This window comes from Mesoplodon bidens, assembly GCF_964165515.1.
Source record: "Mesoplodon bidens genome assembly, chromosome: 12".
In the NCBI taxonomy this organism is placed as follows: Eukaryota; Metazoa; Chordata; class Mammalia; order Artiodactyla; family Ziphiidae; genus Mesoplodon; species Mesoplodon bidens.
In genome coordinates, this window is record NC_138168.1 from 82,319,010 (window position 1) to 82,338,908 (window position 19,899).

The 19,899-nt window shown below is 48.5% G+C and overlaps 1 protein-coding gene across 3 annotated transcripts in view; it reads left to right on the forward strand.

Annotated features, from left to right (window-relative positions):
* TIAM2 (TIAM Rac1 associated GEF 2) overlaps nucleotides 1-19,899 on the forward strand; it is a 236,226-nt gene that overhangs the window by 207,298 nt on the left and 9,029 nt on the right. For all 3 annotated transcript variants that reach the window (XM_081251340.1, XM_081251342.1, XM_081251341.1), the window contains 4 exons: nucleotides 11,961-12,140; nucleotides 14,822-14,890; nucleotides 15,422-15,547; nucleotides 16,418-16,526. In XM_081251340.1, coding sequence (XP_081107466.1) covers nucleotides 11,961-12,140; nucleotides 14,822-14,890; nucleotides 15,422-15,547; nucleotides 16,418-16,526 — 484 coding nt within the window. The remainder of the gene's footprint in view (nucleotides 1-11,960; nucleotides 12,141-14,821; nucleotides 14,891-15,421; nucleotides 15,548-16,417; nucleotides 16,527-19,899) is intronic.

The following is a 19,899-nucleotide window of genomic DNA, read 5'->3' on the forward strand; positions in this document are numbered from 1 at the left end:
GGACTCAGCTGGGGGACAGTCCGGGCTTAGGTGGGTGGGCAGAGCTGTCCTAGGCAGAGTCATACACAGCCTGAGCTGTTGGACCTCAGTGTGCGGGGCCCTCTTCCAGGATTCAACTGTGTCGTCCTCAGTCTTCTGTTTATAGTAGAGACTCTACCTGCCCAAGAAATTGGAGGCTAACAAAGGTTTTTCAAAGCTCTAGTCTCTCCAGAATTTGATTACAGTTGGTGTTGTTATTGACACATTTTCTCTTCAAATACAGTGACGAAGATAGCAAAACTTCTCAGCTCAGTAAATTCTCAGAATATGTAGCACTTAAAGACCTTTGCTGCAAAAACTGCTCAATAATATATTATCAATCGCCAAGAATAAAGTTAGAGGCACAACTCTTGAATAGAAATGTTGTGTTTGGAAAAATCGGCAGTAAACAAAACCAACTAGAATAATAGGGTTCAATGAAAACATAAACCACTGAAGGGAGAGTTACTATAAATACACAAGTTTAAACTAATTTATGTGATGATCAGAACAAAAGTAGGCTGTGAGAGAAAAACAGAGGAAGAGAATTAAGAGGGAGCTAAGACCTGAGATAAATACCTATGGATAGGAAAGTGAGTGAGGGTAAGACAGAGAAGTCATAGATAGACAAGTGTATGTTTTCCAAACCGTGAGTTGAAAGATATTGGTTTAGAGACTTCTTGACCTAGATAAACATATTTAGAATGAATGTTAAATGGTATAATCACAATGACCTTAATACCCCAAGTCACAGGAAAAGCAAGCTGAATTCTCCCATGCATCAAAAAGCAACACAAAAGAAAGCAAAAACTGTTAAAGAGAATTTGAGTTGTTTCTCTGAGCCCTGGATCTGAGCCAGGCACGCAGGTGTTTTTTTTTTTTTTTTTTGCGGTACACGGGCCTCTCACTGTTGTGGCCTCTCCCGTCGCGGAGCACAGACTCTGGACGCGCAGGCTCAGTGGCTATGGCTCACGGGCCCAGCCACTCCACGGCATGTGGGATCTTCCTGGACCGGGGCACGAACCTGTGTCCCCTGCATCGGCAGGCAGATTCTCAACCACTGCACCACCAGGTAAGCCCCAGAGTCATTTTTTAAATATACACTTTACTCACTGAAAAATTTAGAATAAAGTTTTATAGGTTATTTCAAGTTTTAATTCAGACTGAATTTCAAAAGAGAAATCTTTTTTGGTTGGGCTCGGCTCTTTATCAGGGACTGGCAGACTTCTCCTGTGAAGGGCCAGGTAGTAAATATTTTAGGCTCTGGCAGCCATTTATGTCTGCGTGCGTGTCAGTGCGGAAGCAGCCATAGACCATAGGGAGATGCATGAGCATGGCTGAGTTCTGATAAAACTTTATCCACAATGACAGCAGGCAGGCTAGGTTTGGCCTGAAAGCTATAGTTTGTTGACTCCTGCCCTGATGGTCTGCCCTTAGCTCACCTGCTTGTTTCAGAGTGGGTTCATAAGAGTCTCTTTTGTACCATTTTTGCACTCAGAAGTCAAGGAAAAATTCTGGCCCACACGCATCTTCCTTGATGCGCAGGTTTGACTATACATCAGGAGTAAGCCATATCTTTTTTCCTGGGTGAAAAATGGGAAAGAGAGAACACAGTACCTGGCATAGGATCTGTTAGATAGGACGCGCCGATATTTGTGAATTACATAAGAGTGATATTGAAACACCCGGTATTTTATGTGAAAGAAGCGCCTGCTCGTGTAGAAATGCTGCCCTATAGCCCTTGAAACATCCTTGGCTGAGAGAGTGTATCTTATTCATCCCTGAATTCAGATCAAACTCCAGTTAAATAAGGAAACTGCGCAGAAGGCAGGCAGCAGGCCTGTTTCACACGGGCTCTGTATCACTGGCTCCCTCCCCGAGGGGGTGACTCTGCCCTGGGAGCCACGGAGCCACACACGTGGTGCTTCCCCACCTCCGGGCACACGGCTCGGACCTGCCTTCCCGGGGGTGTGTCTCCTGGGGACGGGTGCTTCCTGCTTGGTACACACAGGTGCCCTCTGCCTTCTCAGACGCTGCGCTCTCTCTGCACGGCCGCTCTCCAAAGGTGGAGTTCGTCTCCTCCTCTGCCCACCTGGTGAAGCTGCAGCGCGTCCCACCGGCCCTCCATAGCCTCCTCTCGTTTTGGCTTTCCCCAGAGCCCTGTGCCTCTGTCCAGATACTGTGGGTTCCACTTTTTGTCACCCGTCCGTGTCCTTGTTTGCCTCTCTCTGCCGGTCCTCTCACTCCACCTGATAGTCTTGCATGAAGGTCAGAGTTTCCCTCTTTTTTTTTTTTTAAATTTATTTATTTTTATTCTTGGCTGCGTTGGGTCTTCGTTTCTGTGCGAGGGCTTTCTCTAGTTGTGGCAAGCGGGGACCACTCTTCATCGCGGTGTGCGCAGGCCTCTCACTATCGCGGCCTCTCTTGTTGCGGAGCACAGGCACCAGACGCGCAGGCTCAGTAGTTGTGGCTCACGGGCCTGGTTGCTCCGCGGCATGTGGGATCCTCCCAGACCAGGGCTCGAACCCGTGTCCCCTGCGTTAGCAGGCAGATTCTCAACCACTGTGCCACCAGGGAGGTCCAGAGTTTCCCTCTTTTGTGTTCAAGCCTCATCTCCAGCACCTAGAACAGAGCCTGGCCTGGAGGAGGTGCTCAGCGAAAAGTTAGTAAATAAATGGAGTTTGATTTTTCTGGCCCTTCCTTCGGGGAACTCAGAGGACATTTCTCCTTCTACGCTTGTAAAAACAACAGAACTTGGACAATTAAACTCCCTGTGCATATTTTAACTTCTATGGAGCCCCTGGCCTCTGTTGATCCCTTGCACTGCGCTAAGTAGTTTTACCTGTTTCACCTCATTAAATCCTCTCAACGACCCTATGAAGCACAGTGCCTGCTTTATAGGTGAGCACACTGGGTCAGGGAGGAGTGAATCAGGACTGGTGATCGCCAAGGCCGGGGTGGTCACTCTGGAACCCGTGTGTCTAAGTCTCCTGTCTTGGAAAAAGTAACTGTCTCAGAAAGCTTCGCCCAGAGCATGCACCGAGGCCCTTAGTGTGAGCTTCACACTCATGGGGGGTAATGACAGGACAGAGCTCAGGTGGCAGGTGCACACCCCACCCTCTGTAATGCTATCCCAGCTACTCACCCTGCCACCTGCTATAAGGTGCGTACCTAAGGGTGGCCCGCGACCCCGGCACACACTCCAAGTGGGTTTCCTCTGCCGCTCCCCACTCCCGGTCCCCCGAGAGCAAGGCCTCCACCTCTGTCTCCTGCCCCATCTCCCCGTGTGACCTGACTTGGCCATGGGCCACGGCTGGGCTGGCCTTCAGTTCTTGGCCCCCTCCCCAGCCCCAAACTTTGCTTAGGGTGGGTAGCTTTGTTTCCCTTGAGTCCATCCTAGCTTCCACCTTGCTTTCCCTGACCGTGCTCCGGCCACAGAAAGTCACCCTGTTCTGTTCCCAGGCCCCCGCGCTGCTTTGGGCACCGATCAACCTTGACTGACCTGCTGCCAGCTTGTCTTCCCAGCCGCACTCTGGGAGCTGGGAGCCCAAGGACTGTGTCAGTCTCGTCCATCACTGTGTCCTCCTAGAAACAGGCCGCCTCTGCCTCAGATCATTTTTGTAAAGCATCAGGAAAGGATTCCGTTAAGAAATTTCTTTTAAAAATTAAACCACTATAAAAAATGAGAAGATATAGATAAGCCAAAGATTAAAATGAAAATAACTTGAAATGCGGTGTTAACCACCGCATTTATGATATATATTATTCCGTTAGAAAAATCTATGCACATATGTTTACATGCAGTAGATATACATAAACGTCACTTTCCAAAATTCAGACCTACCTTCTTCCCTTTCCAGTAAATCATGTCCTTTTTTGGTCAACAGACGCCGATTTCTCCCATCATTGGTAATTGCTGCATAGATTTCATTGCATTTTTGTACCATAATTTAGGTTAATCTTTGCCTTTCAGCATAAAATAAGAACTCTCATCTGATACATTTACATTTAATTTTACATTTTTTAATTTCCACTCTGCCTTTGGAAGTAGAACTGTCTAGTCTAGAAAACAAAGATTATGAGCATTTTCTCATTCTTCTTGTACCATTTTGTTAAGTATAAGAAAATCTCAGGCCATTAGTCCCCCCCCGCCACCCCCGCCGTATGCCGGCCTCTCACTGTCGTGGCCTCTCCCGTTGCGGAGCACAAGCTCCGGACGCGCAGGCTCAGCGGCCATGGCTCACGGGCCCAGCCGCTCCGCGGCATGTGGGATCTTCCCGGACCAGGGCACGAACCCGTGTCCCCTGCATCGGCAGGCGGACTCCCAACCACTGCGCCACCAGAGAAGCCCCTCTCTAGAGCTTTTAATCCAAGGATTGTATCACTATAAGTGAATGACTTAACATGTCACATAGTGTAATGACTGACTTACATGACTTACGTGAATGACTTACATGACCAGATATAAAAATAATCATCTTGGGTCTGTTTGTAACCTCCCCTGCACCCTGCCAAGGTGGTGAATATGACCCTCTTCCCTCCCCCTCTGCTGAGACCCCCTAGGATAGACCAGACCCTCTTCACCTAGCCCGCGGGCCCTGCCAGCCGCCTCTGAGCGCGGAGCAGAGTGTAGGCCAGGAATCCTGACCTGGCACAGGCGGGGCAGCACGGGGCATCTGTGGCTGGACCTGCACGTGGGCGATCCGGCTTACCTGGAATCCAGCCCATCGTCTGTCTCTCTGCCCATTAGCCTTTCCGGGGAAGCCGTTAACCCTTGGTGATCCTTCTGGATTCCCTCTGCTGGGAACATTTGGGAATAATGTCATATCTTTCTGTAAGTTAGAGACTTTAATGGATTACAGAGTCAGTGGAGAAAAAGTCCTTTGTACAATTTTTAGACTTTTTTTTTTCCACCAAAGGGAGCATTTCTGACTGAATTTGCTGGGATGTGACTGACTCCACAGCTGCACTCTGCGGTGATTTACTGATGTGACTTCTCATGCTCTGGACAGTGCACTGGGGGGTCTGTATGAGCACAGCTGAGCACACACCATGCAGCCACACCTTTCCAGGCCTACACTGTCCCTGAGGACAACTGACTGTTTGCCCAGGGCCTACACCTTTTTATTCTTTTTCCAGCATTCTTTCTAGGGATGGTAGAAATAGTAGAATCTGGTTCTTCTGATTGGTGTCCTGGTAGGATGAGCCTCTGCAGACGTGACCCAGCCTGGGCTTCCATCCCTGTCAGTGGCCCAGCAGGGAGAGCTGGTCTGTGTGACGGAGGGAGAGGAGGACATGGGTGGCAGATGGGGGTCACATACTGTGTATGACCAGTTAACCAAGCAGTGTGGGGTACCCTCCCTTCTAGGTCCGTGTCCTGGCTGAGCCATGACTGACCTCCCCTCTAAGTAAACCTCCTTTCCCTCTAAACCAGGGATTCAAAAGTCAAGCACACTGCAAATGCTGTCATTTACCTTTCAGCATTTCCCTGCAAACTATTACCCCCAAATGATGCAGCACTTTTAAACCGTTTTTCTTCAGCTGAAAGTGTTTTTGGAGTCCAAGTCAGACAACAGATGCCTTTGACAAAAGAGTTTGCAGTACCTGAGGCCCCTAAGTGAGGACAGGATTGCAGACTGAGCCCGGAAAGACGGGGCGGAGCTCAGCTGCTGACGAGGCGCGGGGCCCCTGGTGGGCGCTGGTATTTCACGGAGTAGCTACGAAACCTCAGTCGTCGTCCGGGAATGGTTCCGGATAATGTGATGTACTTTTCCCAGCTTAGGTTTCAAAACCCACCGGGAAATTGAAAAGCCTCAGGTAGCAATGCCTTCAAAGAAGAGCAAAGCAAACATCAGAATAGTTACGCTCAGGGGAGCAGATCTTAACTAACCCAGGCCAGGAGGAGCTGCCTGATGCTTTGGATGAAAAGCATTGAGCCAAATCGAGGTTAAAAGGGTCACCTACGGGATTCCAAGCTTGTTTGAGAAAAAGGCTCAGCCCCCGCCTTCCTCCAAAGAGAATCTGGGGCAGGGCGCTTGGTCATCCTGAGCAGTTTCATTACCACCCCCAAGAAGTGGGGCTCCTGAAAAAGAGACACATTGCAGCCCTAACACAGGGAAGCAGGTGTCCGTGTTCACACGTTTAAGACACAGAAACAAAGATAACTCTGTTTTAGATGTCTTTCCCTGCCAACTTTATCAAGTTGACAATTAAAAATTATATATATTTAAGGTGTACAACTTGATTTGATATACGTATACGTTGTGATGATTATCACGGTCAGGTTAATTAACACACCCGTCACCTCACATAGTTACTTTTTATTTGTTTGTTTTTGGTGAGAACACGGAAGAGTGACTTAATTCGGAGGTCCTGAGTGAGATGTCCCTCATCTGTAAATGAGATCAAATCACTTTCAAGCAGGGATCAGCCTTAGTGAAAACTTAAAAGCCTGAAAAAAATTTTTGTGGGTCAATATCACTACTTTTTCGTATAGCATAGTTTTAGGGAAATCTGTTTTCATTAAATTTTAAAAATGAATTCATGAAGAAAAGATCTGTTTGATGCTCTCTTATAAAAGGCAAGGCCCCCGATGAACCCAAGGTTCTCAGCCTTGATCACTACGAACTGGGAAATACCAGTCTGGGTTTCAAGTTCCAGTGTGTTTTTTTTTTTTTTTTTTTGCTGTACGTGGGCCTCTCACTGTTGTGGCCTCTCCCATTGCGGAGCACAGGCTCCGGCTGCGCAGGCTCAGCGGCCATGGCTCACGGGCCCAGCCGCTCCGCGGCACGTGGGATCTTCCCAGACCGGGGCACGAACCCGTGTCCCCTGCATCGGCAGGCGGACTCTCAACCACTGCGCCACCAGGGAAGCCCTCCAGTGTGTTTTTTGTTCTGCACAAGCACACACTGTCTGGCTACTGAATCCGCATGCATGCCCAGCCCTGATTTGTGAACATCTGTCTCTTGCTTTAAAAGCAGCATCCCTGGGGATGGAGGGGAGTGGGGATCAGCCTAACAGAAGTCACAGTTGTGCGTAGATGTGGGGAGCTGCATTTGCTTCCCTGAGCAGAGATGGCCTCCAGAGGCCAGTGGCTGCATCCCGGGCACGCCTGGGGTGTGTCTGGATTCTCCTGGGGCTGGGAGAGCCCTGACGGCACTGTGGGCAGAGGCAGCCAGAGCAGCAAGCCTGTTTTGCCCGTGCTCTGCCAGATACCCAGGGAGTGGTCGGCACCGTGCAGACAGCTAGAGAGTAGGAGGATCCTGTGCCATCAGGTGCTGCCTTCGCACTCGGCACCTGTAGTCTCAGCCGGTCGCATCGTAAGGACCGAATGCCTGATAGTTCTAGGAGAACACCGCCCCCTGGGTTTGTCTTGTATACAGCAAGTGCTCAACAAATCCAAATTCCCCTTTCTCCGTGGTCCAAATGGCAATTTGAGGGGTTACTTGATGGGCTAGGTAATGCTTCCTCTCTCTCATCAATAAGGAAATTGAAGGTGCAGAAATGAGTCTTGCCCAGCACGCGTGGAGGACTGGAGGGAGAGCCAGGGCTAGAACTCGGTTCCTCTCAGTCTTGTCGGTGCTTTTCACCTCCGTCACCACGCGTACGTGTGAAGATATCCCAACCGAAATAGTCGCTGTTCCTAGAAATTGCTTATCGGATACACCCAGAATTCTACCTTTAGCAGTTCAATTTTATCACCATCGCTAAGAACGGAGGAAATGAAATATAACCAACCAAGTGACCCTTTCAGACACGATCTAAAAACATAGGTACAGTTACTCTTCTCCTTTTAGTGGCTCTGCCTTGTTTGACCCCAGGTAATCCTCACAACCTTCCCTAGACAGCAGCTAAGGTGACTTTGTGGCACTTGAGCACTTCATCATGAGCACTACCTTCAAAAGTACATTTGCCGTGAAACTCTCAGCTAACATTTACTTTTCCAACTTAATCTTACCAGAAGCGTTCTCAACATGAATCCTGATTTTCTAAAATGGCAAGATACTTTATTTTTAAAATCTCGTTATTTTAACACTGCATTGTTAGGTGTGATTTTTGACATCCCAGCAAGGCAAAGCTGCAATCTCACCAGCTGCCATCTCACTTATGGTGCATTTTGTCAGATCTTATTTTATACAGTATATGTGAGCTATTAATTTGGATTCTACAGCCCTGGAAACTGTTATTTTTCAGGATTACAGAATTGCATTGTCTGAGCTTGTGGTACAAATACCAGTATAGAGACTTCAAATAAGTAAGTTTGAGAGTCTCAGTATTATTATCTTGGGCTGTTGGACTGTGAGTGGAGCCAAACCCAGAACACCAGGTGCACAGGTGTGATTCTGCCTATTTTCCTCTTATCTTGTGAGCTCAGTCCACACACCTTTTACGTGGCCATCCTGTGGTGCAGACCCTGGGGACAACATGATCCTCCCAGAAACCGCAAGCAGAATGCTCGCTCTACTGATGGGTAGACCAGTAGTTCTCATGTGAGTCACACAGCAGCATACCTGGGGCCCCAAAGATTCTGATTCAGTTGGTCCAGCCGTGGGTGTTTTTTAATAGCCCCTCCCAGAGAGCAAACGCGTGACCTGGCTTGAAGTCTCGTGGGAAGCAGGAAGAGGAGGAGAGAACTGGGGCTGGTTTGGTGATGTTCCCTTGTGCTTCATTGTGAGGCTTATGTCCGGGAAGACAAGGAAAGCCACCCTTTGGCTGCACTGCTCTGTTTGGCTTTTGCTGTGTCATCAGGCTTCTAGGGTAAGACCGAACAGTTTGGAGTTTCTTCAGTAATGAATCCTGAGATTTGGTTGTTTCAAACATGTTATGAGGCATTTTGATAGGTCAAGTTGCATTCTAATTGGTGCTTTAAGATCCACATCTGTGTTCTTTTTTAAAATTAATTAATTGATTTATTTTTGGCTGCATTGGGTCTTCGTTGCTGCGCGTGGGCTTTCTCTAGTTGGGGCGAGCGGGGGCTACTCTTCATTGCGGGCTTCTCACTGCAGTGGCTTCTCTCATTGTGGAGCATGGGCTCTAGAGCGCAGGCTCAGTAGTTGTGGCACGCGGGCTCTAGAGCGCAGGCTCAGTAGTTGTGGCTCACGGGCTTAGTTGCTCCGTGGCATGTGGGATCTTCCCGGACCAGGGCTCGAATCCATGTCCCCTGCATTGGCAGGCGGGTTCTTAACCACTGCACCACCAGGGAAGCCCCACATCTGTTTTCTTGTTCTTTGAAAGTTTACTCTGAATGAACATCTTCTGATAGGCAGTACCAGCAATATGCTAGTGTTATAGTTAAGGATAAAAACAAGGGGATAATATGTCTACTTAAGGAGGACCATTAGTGCTTACACATGGTTTAACTGTTTTAGAAGTAAATTACTTCAGATGTGTCTGTGTGTCTAGTTGGAGGTTTAGTATCTGTTACATGGTTGATTTAACTTTTGCACCAAGATTAATGTCAAAATACAGGAGAAGCAATTATATGAAATAGGCCAGCAGTCTGAGAGTTCTCATCGTAGACATCTGCGGGGGCCCCGCTCTCACCCCCACCTTGAGTTGGGCTCTTTATGTTACTGGGCTTATCCTCCACCACCACCATCTCCCTCCACCCGCCGCCTTTGGCTCATTCCGTGGTTCTCCCTTGGTACACGCTCCTTCCAGGACCAGTTACAACCCACTCTTCGCTGAAGCCTTCCAGACAGCCTGTTCCAACATGACGCTCCCATTCGTCTAACGTGTGTCACATTTCTCGTTTGTTCCACACAGGCTCGTGTTGGTTTCCAGTCTGCCGTGGGCTGCGCTTTGGTGTTTCTTGGCAAATCTTATCTCCTTGTGCAGGGGCTGGTTTCTGTTTCTTTGGAGGCAGAGTAGGTCCTCAGTTGGTTCCCACCAGATTGAATTGAAAGTCTAGGGCTTCCCTGGTGGCGCAGTGGTTGAGAGTCCGCCTGCCGATGCAGGGGACACGGGTTCGTGCCCCAGTCCGGGAAGATCTCACATGCCGTGGAGCGGCTGGGCCCGTGAGCCATGGCCGCTGAGCCTGCACGTCCAGAGCCTGTGCTCCGCAAGGGAAAGGCCACAACAGTGAGGGACCCGTGTACCGCAAAAAAAAAAAAAAAAAGAAAGTCTAGCCAGAAGATCAATGCCAAGTGTCAATGTTGTCTATTTCCATCATAGGAGGACACTGTGTTGAGGAAAGGCGGGTGGGGCATAGAACAGGGAAGGAGAGAAGGAGGGAGGGCAGGTGTCCTACTTTTACTTTGAGGCACTTCAGTGTGTCAGGTGACGGCTTTTGTAACAAGTCGGCCACTGAGGTTGACCAGTGTGCTGTGTGAGTTGTTAGAGTTCTGAAATATCCAAGCAAAGAAAGTGAATTCAGTGAGAATGAAGAGGTGCTTCTGACTGGTGCAGCTTTTTACCCGAGACAGCGTGATGGAGATCAGGCATGGAGACATCTAGCTGAAGAAAGGAGAGTTTTAGTTGAGGGACAGGAAGTTGCCAAAGATGGATGGATATTGGTCATTCGTATTGGGACTTAGCTGCTCTGTTATTCAATAATAACGTCAGTGCAACAGAGGTGGACTCGACACTGAGCACTTGGGGGCGATGACAAAGAAAGGCAGGACCCTGCCCTTGACTGGCTTACAGGCTGATGGGTGGTAAGATGGGCTGGAACTTGTGTGGGGGAGGAATGGAAAGAAAGAGAAATAGAAAAGATACTTTGAATGTAATCTGATAATGCTCCAGGCAGGTAGAGGCCTATAGGAGGAGACACATTTGAGACCTTAAACCATCAGCCTGAGGCAGGAGTGTACAAATGGGGTCTCTCTCCTGGAAAAGGCTTTTCATGCTGTGCTTTTTTTTTTTGCGGTACGCGGGCCCCTCACTGCTGTGGCCTCTCCCGTTGCGGAGCACAGGCTCTGGACGCGCAGGCTCAGCGGCCATGGCTCACGGGCCCAGCCGCTCCGCGGCATGTGGGATCTTCCCGGACCGGGGCACGAACCCGTGTCCCCCGCATCGGCAGGTGGACTCTCAACCACTGTGCCACCAGGGAAGCCCCATGCTGTGCTTAAATCTAAGCAGGAACTTGCACAGAAGGCTGTTCATCCCCGCAGACATTCCCGCTCCTTCTTGTCCCTCTTGTCCTGTGTGATTCTATTCCCACTACCTGGAATGAGAACCCTCCCTGCCCCCACGTCCTGGGTCTGACACACGTCTGCTTCCTGCTAAGAACCTGCTCAAGTCTCCCTCCCCCGCGAAGGTTCCCACGGAGCCTCACCAGGCTTCCTGTGTCGTCTGCTCCCCGCCCATGCCCTCCACTGGGCGCTGCACCCCTCAGCGTGGGGACCGTATCCTTCCTACACATCCTGCCCTCTACTACCGTTCCTAGCTGATGCAGCAGCTCAAACTCTCACTCCTAATGCTGCTACGTGGCCCGAGGCTGCAGAGCTCCAGGGCTGGATCTGGGGGCAGATCTGAGCCCCTTGTGGTCAGGCCGTCCCAACACTGCTGCTCCGCTGCCCCGTTCCTGAGCCTCTCAGGGCCGTTCAGTGTGGGAACGGAGCTCTGTTAGGCCAGCCGTTGAGGGGACAGAGTGGACCAAGTGAGCCATGACCTTGATTTCAGAGCAACCTCAACTGTATTGCAGAGGGTTAGCTCTGTGCCTTATTATTCTCTAGTCTCAGCACTAAAGAAGCACCTGTCAAAACAGCTACTGTGAAAGTGAAAAAGCATCATGGGTAAGTACTGAACAAGTGTAAGTTCATATCTTCACGACCAGAACCTTGAATGGTAGCCAGCGTCGTTTGAGATGAATGAAGCCAGATGCCCTAGATAAATGCCCCGTGAGACTCCTGAGAGGGCGCTGGGCGAGGAGAGAGCCCCTGTGTCTTTGATGGGCTGTTGATAATGATGGAGAACGTCCTGTGCCTCTTGTTCCCTCCCAGAGTGCTGAGCAGATCGCCGCGCTCTGTAGGAGTTATAACGGCACCCAGACCAACGGCATGGAAGGACCAAGGGAGAGTCAGGACCCGCCTCCGAGGCCACTGGCTCGCCACCTCTCGGATGCAGATCGCCTCCGAAAAGTCATCCAGGAGCTCATGGACACAGAGAAGTCCTATGTGAAGGTAACAGAGGACGCTGTCACAATTTCCTGCTCCCCTCCTGTGACAGCCAGTTGTATGTACGTTGGCAGGGGTCTCCAGGTATCTGCCGGGGACCCTGCCACTCACGAGGGAGATGCCCGCTCCCTGAAGTGCCGAGCTGCCGAAGGGGAGGGCGAGAGGACGGAAGGGCTCAGAGGGCTTTTGCAAGAATTAGATTCCCCGGTCGTTTTGTTACTGAGGTCGCCTTCACTATGGAAACAGATGTTCTGGTTTGTCATTTGCCATGTGTGGGAAGGGAGCCTGGACCGGTTTAGGGAAAGGGGGAACGGAGATCACTTTAGGTGTTGAGGAACCAGGGAGCGGCTTGTCTGCAAGCAGCTGCTGGAACGGGCTCCAGAGCGCAGGCGGTCACCACGCAGGACAGAGCCCCGCAGTGGAGGTGCCGGGGCATCTCGCAGGCATCCCCAGCCATCACACGGGGCAGCGGCCGAACCTTTCACTACTCGGGGAGTTCCTTTATTCATCTCAGAGGCTTCAGTTAGTAGTTTGAGAAACATTTTACAAAAAATGCAGGTGCCTGGGAAGACAGAGTTCTTTTGCTTTAAGTATTTGCTGACGGTTTGGAATGGTTTTAAACTCATCTCATCGGCCAATTGCTGGCAGCAGTGTGGGAGCTGAGAATCCAGGCCTGGCCTTGCCTTCACCTGCTGCAGTGGCCTTGGGCGGCTCCCTCCAAGCCCCTCAACTGGGGTCCGAGACAGGGGGTTCTTGTTCTAGCTCTAACACACAGTGTCCGTGAATTAAGCCTTGGTGCACACGCACACACACGCACACACACACACGCACACACACACGGCTCTCACCTTCTTTCTCCACAAGACTCATCTGAGCTTCCCCTTTCATTAACATCACTGTCATTTTATCTGAACTTTGCCGAAAGCCTCATTCACAGGCAGCCCAGGAGAATTACCCATAGCCTCTTCTTTTGGTCCCATAGGGGAGAAAGGAAAACTGCAGAGATGGCAGTTCCATTTCATTTCCCACTGTGTCTTTTCCTGTATCGAATGTGGGGAGATGAAGTGAACATTCAGGGGCTTCCAACAGTGACCTTGCCCAGCAGCTCTGTGCGCTGTGGCAGCTTGATGATGGCCGTGGTGTCCTCACCTGCAGGGTCGAGGGCATAGTTGAGAGCGGAATCCAAGTCCCTTTTTATTTTTGTCACTGCCGTCGTTATATTTTACTGTTAGACCACTTTGAACGGGAGGGTCACTGCCTCGTGACACTGGTCTAGGACTGAGACGGATGCTCTGGGCGAAGTGCATACAAAGGATGGCTCTCCCTTCTCTCTGCAGGAGCCCTGCCCTTTGTCTCCTTGGGGCCCCCATGTTGCAGCTCTGGCTCCGCGGCTCAGCGAGGCCTCCCTCGGTGTGTCACTGCTCCTGGGTGGCAGTGACAGGCTCAGGGAGTGACCACAGCCCACCTCTGCCTCTGACAAAATAACCAGTGCCTGGTGCCTATGGTGATTCTCTCTCTCTCTCTCTCTCTCTCTCTCTCTCTCACTCTCTCTCACTCTCTCTCACTCTCACTCACTCACTCACTCTCACACACACACACACCTTTTTCATTTTTTCATTTGTTTTTGTGGCTGACATTCAACATGGACTTTTACTTGTTTTGTAACCTGGACCTCTGCACATGACTTGGCGTTTTCAGCATTCATGTGTTCCCTGAGATATTCAGTGACTTCTCACCTCTCCCTGCTCTGCAGCAGCCGCCTTGGGGTCTGGGGAGGTCGGGAAGGCCAGGGTGGATTTGATTTTGAAGCACTCAGTGTCACAGGCCTGTCCACTTGCTCTCAGGACCTACACCACAAGGCTCTGGAGGCTTCTGGCTTTACCAAGCTCTCCAGAGCTGGATTTCTCCATTGTAAAATGAGGCACACGTAGTCACCTACTTCTCATAGTTTGGGACTCAGAATTCTTCGGAACAAACGAAACAAGAAAAAGAAATCTTTTCTATCACTAAATTATATCCTACTCTTGGCTTCAAATTATTTTTAAAAAACCTTTATCTAAAGAGTTTTGTAAATACAGTCAACTCCCACTATTCTGTACTGTTGGAGCCCAGTTTACTGGAGATTCAAAGATGGCCTAGACTGTAAACATTACGCCTGCTCATCTTCAGAAATGTTTTCTTGCATTTGAGCATGGGAGTTTGAAATTCTGCTCATGCGTCAGCCCCGAAGCTGAAGAGCTCTCCAGATCTTGTCCTGTCCATGTCGGCTCAGCTGTCCATGCTGGAGCTGTCGCCTTGCTCTTTGAGGCAGAGAAGGAAGCCAGGTCGGCCAGCGGATGTGGCCACACCTGACAGAGGTACCTGGCCAGAACTCACTTCTCTGAAGGGAAATGAGTGTTCCTGCTGCAGCAGCCGAAAGAAAGATCCTGGTTCTGCCAATAAGATATTCAAATACGCAGAGTAGGTCATCGAGCTATAAAGAAAAATGTGGAATCCAGATGCGGGTCGTATTGTGTGGTTAACTCCTCTGAATTAGCTGAGCGGGAACCACCACTTTCAGGGCCAAGCGTTTCAACCAGACATAAACTTCATCGTTCCTAATGCGAGTCTTCACTGCAGCCCGGGCTGCTGGAAACGCTTGGGTATTTTGGAGACTTAAGGGTTAAAGACTCTCTTCTCTCTTTCAGGATCTGAGCTGCCTCTTTGACTTATACTTGGAGCCACTTCAAAGTGAGACCTTTCTTACCCAAGATGAGGTAAATACCTTCCCTTAGTCTATTGACCCATAGGTTAGTCTCAGTTTGCCTTTTAGCAGACCTAGATTTTATCTACTGATCCGCAAAGAACACTTGAGACTTCAGGATCTTCAGAGAGACCCAAGCGTAGCCTCCTTCAAAGCCATTTATGTGGCCTCCATCCCGTGAAACACAGTGCCAAGAGTTATAAATGCCCGTGGCCCTTTTGTAGTAGAAGGTGTCCCCAAATTACTTTTTAATACATGACTTTTTAATGTTAAATCACAGTAATTAGTTCTTCCCATTTCCCCCCCCATTTGAATTCTGAAAACTTGACATCCACTTCAAATTATTTTAGTATTACAGGGACCGGGGCAGTCAGAGTCTCTGTGTATGAGCTATATCCCCTACTGAATATGCCGTCTTCTTTAAAGGCTTCACTTCTGTCTCCTTCTTGGTAAATGACGTAATTCATTTGTGCATCTGGGACTTGGAGTGGTATCTGGGTCTTCAACGCTAATACCCTCTTTTCAAATTCTGATCTTCACGTAGATGGAGTCACTTTTTGGAAGTTTGCCAGAGATGCTTGAGTTTCAAAAGGTATTTCTGGAGACTCTGGAGGATGGGATTTCAGCATCATCTGACTTTAACATACTTGAAACCCCCTCGCAGTTTAGAGTAAGTATTTTAGACTTAGGTTTAAAGCAAAAATAGGTGGGAACAGTGCAAAATTCTCCCTTTGAAGAGAAGGTGTTGTCCCTTGACTATTGAAAAGATAAGTTTAGCGCTCTCATTGCATGGCTTTCCTCTGGCAGGTGGTAAAAGAAGCCTCCATTTCTCCCTAGAGTAAACGCTCTGTGACTCAGACGTCTGGGCAGCACATCTTTTATGGAGTCTGCCTGCTGTTGACCTGCACGCTTCTTACTCAGCTCTACAGGAGGATCTGTAGGGCGATTGCTTCGGAGGCAAGAGCACCTACGGCATCCGATTCTGCATCTCTGTGGTCATGTGACACTGGGAGGAAAGCCTAGGTTTTCACTGGTTCTGAGAGGGCCTCCTCTTCTATGGAGCCCTGTCTCCAGTGTGGCCATCGGTGACTGGCAAGAGGTCCCTCCAGGGAAGGACAGGCGGAAGGCAGTAGAAGGGGACCAAGGAAGCACATAGCAAGCATCATTTGTCCCAAGTAATGCAGAGTCAGCTTTATTAATTAGCCTCTCAGATTATTTATATCCCACCGTGTCAGATGTATTTTTTTATAGAACTTTCTTTCTTGTCCTTGATTGCGCACTGTGTCAATAGGCTCTGCTGCCAGAAACTTTTCAATCAAAGTGAAGCTCTGCTAGAGGGACGCCCGGGCTGTCCTCCATCTACTGGGCAATGGGGCCGCCCTGGGCTGCTTTTAGTCAGTGCCTTCCCCGAGGCATTAGTGCTCTGGTGTCCGAAAGACAAATGCCATGGAGACAGCAAAGGGGTCAGACACCACGCCAGAGCCAGCAGACAGACACTGATTAAACCACGCCTGATGTAACTTTTCCTCTTTCCTTCTAGAAACTACTGTTTTCCCTTGGAGGCTCTTTCCTTTATTACGCGGACCACTTTAAACTGTATAGCGGATTCTGTGCTAATCATATTAAAGTACAGAAGGTTCTAGAGAGGGGTAAGTTGCTCATACCTTTTATAGCTATACTTTTGAAATCGTAATTGTTAATTAAATCCCACATGCAGCAACGAAGTTCCCTTAGTTGCGTGCTGCAACTAAAGACCCAGTGCAGCCAAATACATATATATATATATTTTTTAAAAGAGTAAATTTGTATTCGTCAAGTAGGGATAAGTGTAATTTTAATGGATTATGCTCCATTTTTGGCCTTGAAATTGACAAACATTAAGTTTTCAGTTTATTTCAGTGTACTGGTGTGTACACTGGTGTGTATTTCAGTGTACAGTGAATGTGTGTACCGAACAGCAGAGATGTTGCTTTGCCATGGGTCACTTTGCTGTTAAACTGCATCTGGATTCTTTTTTCACCAAATGCCTTGCTCTAAAAACTTTTAACCAACCATATAAGCCGCTGGAGGGGGTAGAAAGCAATGTATGCCATTTTCTTTCTTTTTAAAATTAATAATTTATTTTTATTTTTGGCTGTGTTGGGTCTTCACTGCTGCGTGCGGACTGTCTAATTGCGGCGAGCGGGGGCTTCTCTTGTTACGGAGCATAGGCTCTAGGCATGTGGGCTTCAGTAGGTGTGGCTCGCGGGCTCTAGAGCGCAGGCTCAGTCATTGTGGCGCACGGGCTGAGTTGCTCTGAGGCATGCGGGATCTTCCCGGACCAGGGCTTGAACCCGTGTGCTCTGTATTGGCAGGCGGATTCTTAACCGCTGTGCCACCAGGGAAGTCCCTTCTTTCCTTCTTGTTAACCTTCTTCTTAACCCCGAGGATCCACTGCAAAAAACCAGCACCAAACAGCAACCACCAAACTCACAACAAGTGTGTAAACTGAAATTAAAGCCTCTTTGGTGAAATGGGTGCTTATCGCAGGCCACATTCTGTCACTAAAGTACCTTTCGTCTCTCCACATTGTTATCATCTTATTTTATTTTATTGACTTTAATTGAACATTTTTATTTTTGATGTCCAGGTGGACCTGGGTGACCAACCTGCATTGCCCTTCCCCTTCATGTCAACAGCAAATGTTACTCTGTGGAGCTAGCGAGATGCCTGAGCTTTGGCTGCCGACTTGCAGCGGGTCAGCTCTGGGGCAGGTGGCCAACACATTGATCTGCCTGGGCTTTCAGTGACAGGCCCATCCTGGGAAGCGCATTCAGAGATTTGATGGCAGCAGTGACCTTCTCCAGGTGTAGGAGTGTTGGAGGGCATTTTTGTGCCGCAGTCACCATCACTGTTGTCATCAACCCAGTGTTTAAGCTATTCCTGGAATAACTTGTTGACAAAAATAATCAATAAACAGTCTATAATAGGAATAGAAAAGAGTTTTGAGCCAGACTGAGGACTATAGCCCAGAAGACAGTTTCTCTGATTCTTCTGAGGATCTGCTCTGGAGAAGCAGGGTTGTCAGCACAGTTTCATGTCTTGTCAGAACAAAGAACATCAAACAAATCAGGGATACATTCCTTCAAGATTTCAGGAAAACCAGATCAGTAGGTACACAGCCAGTCACTATGGCCTTGGCACCTGGGAAGGAAGTCTTATCATGGAAGGAGGACCAGCATTGGCATCCCAGGAAGGGAGGCATTTAATCTTTAATTTTAACATGGACATTCTTTACTTCTGGTCAATGCACCCTTTTCTTTAATAATTAAAGCAGATCTACAGTGTATGTTTGATAGGCCACGAACAGGCTGTTTTAGTTACATTAAATTCAAGTTAACTCGTGTATAGGCCAGAGTGACTTCCCCAGACCTCAATATGTGAACATTTCTTTTACCACACCCTAAACTAGCAATGCTCAACTGAGGTTTTGTTATTACCAAAGGCTTCTTTCAGTCATCACACACCTCTTAAGGTATGAGATTAGAATTCTCGGATTTGTTTCTTTCAGAAGATATTTTTCTATCCCATTCTTTGGAATTCTCATTTCTGGGGCAGAGATGAGAGGAGGCCTTTAAGCTCAAGGTCATGAGCAGCAGTAATTCAATCTGCACGGAGAACATCAAACAAATACAGGTCCCCAGGGGTTGTTCCTGTTCTGCATGGGTCCTACAGTGGAACGTGTCTTATGAAAATATATGTAATCCTATTTAAGGTCACCTGAACCGTCTCCAGGGAAGCTCACCAGGCTACCTGCATTTTCTCAAGTGTACCTGGAAATAGGATCTGAACGTACTGAAGCTCAAACTGTTATAAATTCCCAGGATAAAAAGTGACTTCCCCAGGACTTGAATGCCTTCTTCAGAGTTAAGGTTGGCCTCGTGTAGTTCACTCCCATGACGACGGCGAGTGTTTTGAGGGGATTCTGCATTGGAACTTTTTTAGTTGTATCAGCAGGGAAGTAGGAGCCAAGGTACATCCCAAGCCCTTTCCATCTGTCATCAGATGCTCCTTGATGGCATCGCCATAAAGAATCCAGAGTTTGCTCTTCCGTGTTTCTTCTTCAGAACTGGGGAATGGCCTCTCTGTACTATCGTGGAGGGAGTGTAGGGTTCATCCAGACACCGTAGTGTTTAGCCAGGTCCACTGATGCAGTTCTGCCACTTGGTTTAAATCCTAGAACAGGCTCAGGTTGAAAAAGGGAAGTCTTGGAGTGCTTCAGGTCAAGACAGAGCCCAGTCTGTCTTCTCTAGTTCTTTAAACCAGAAAGAACTAGTTTCCTCCCATGAACACCTTCTTATTGACAGTGTAGTAAATTAAAAGCATACCGATGGTTTGCTCAGTTCCTTCTTTGCCACAAAGATGAAGGATCGTCTCACCATCCCCTTTGTCTAGTAGCCACAGTCAAAATGGTACTGCATCTCCTACAAGTTATATTTTACCTTTGTACAAAACCCCAAATAAAGATTTGTTTTCATCCAAATGGACTGAATTCCAACAGCTGGTCAACCAGTGCCAGCCGGTGGAATCCAAAGCAACATCTGGGGTGTCCACTGGCACCCTCAAAACTGAAAGCACTTGGGTTCATGTGTGTATCTTCGTGACATGGAACAGAGAGGTGGTTTTCACTGCCCAGAGGGGTCTGAATCTGGTGGAAGGTTTAGATTGCTTGGAATTGTAGAGATGGAGGCTCCAGTGCTTATCAACTTATTTTTAAAGGAAAAAAACCTTTGCTTTACAGATAGCCCTCAAGTGTATAGAATAAGAAACAATTTGTGCTAGGTCAGTGAAAAAAAATACTCTTTTGTTTTGCTCTATGAATCTTTTGGGGGGTATGGCATCGGGTTTGGATACACTGTTTTGTGGCTTTATGAATAGTTTGAAACTCACTTTTTCGGCACCTGTACCAGTCTCTCATGGATATGCATGTGAATGTGCCTTTAAAGTCAGACATTCCTGCATTTTGACTTGATATTCCTCTTT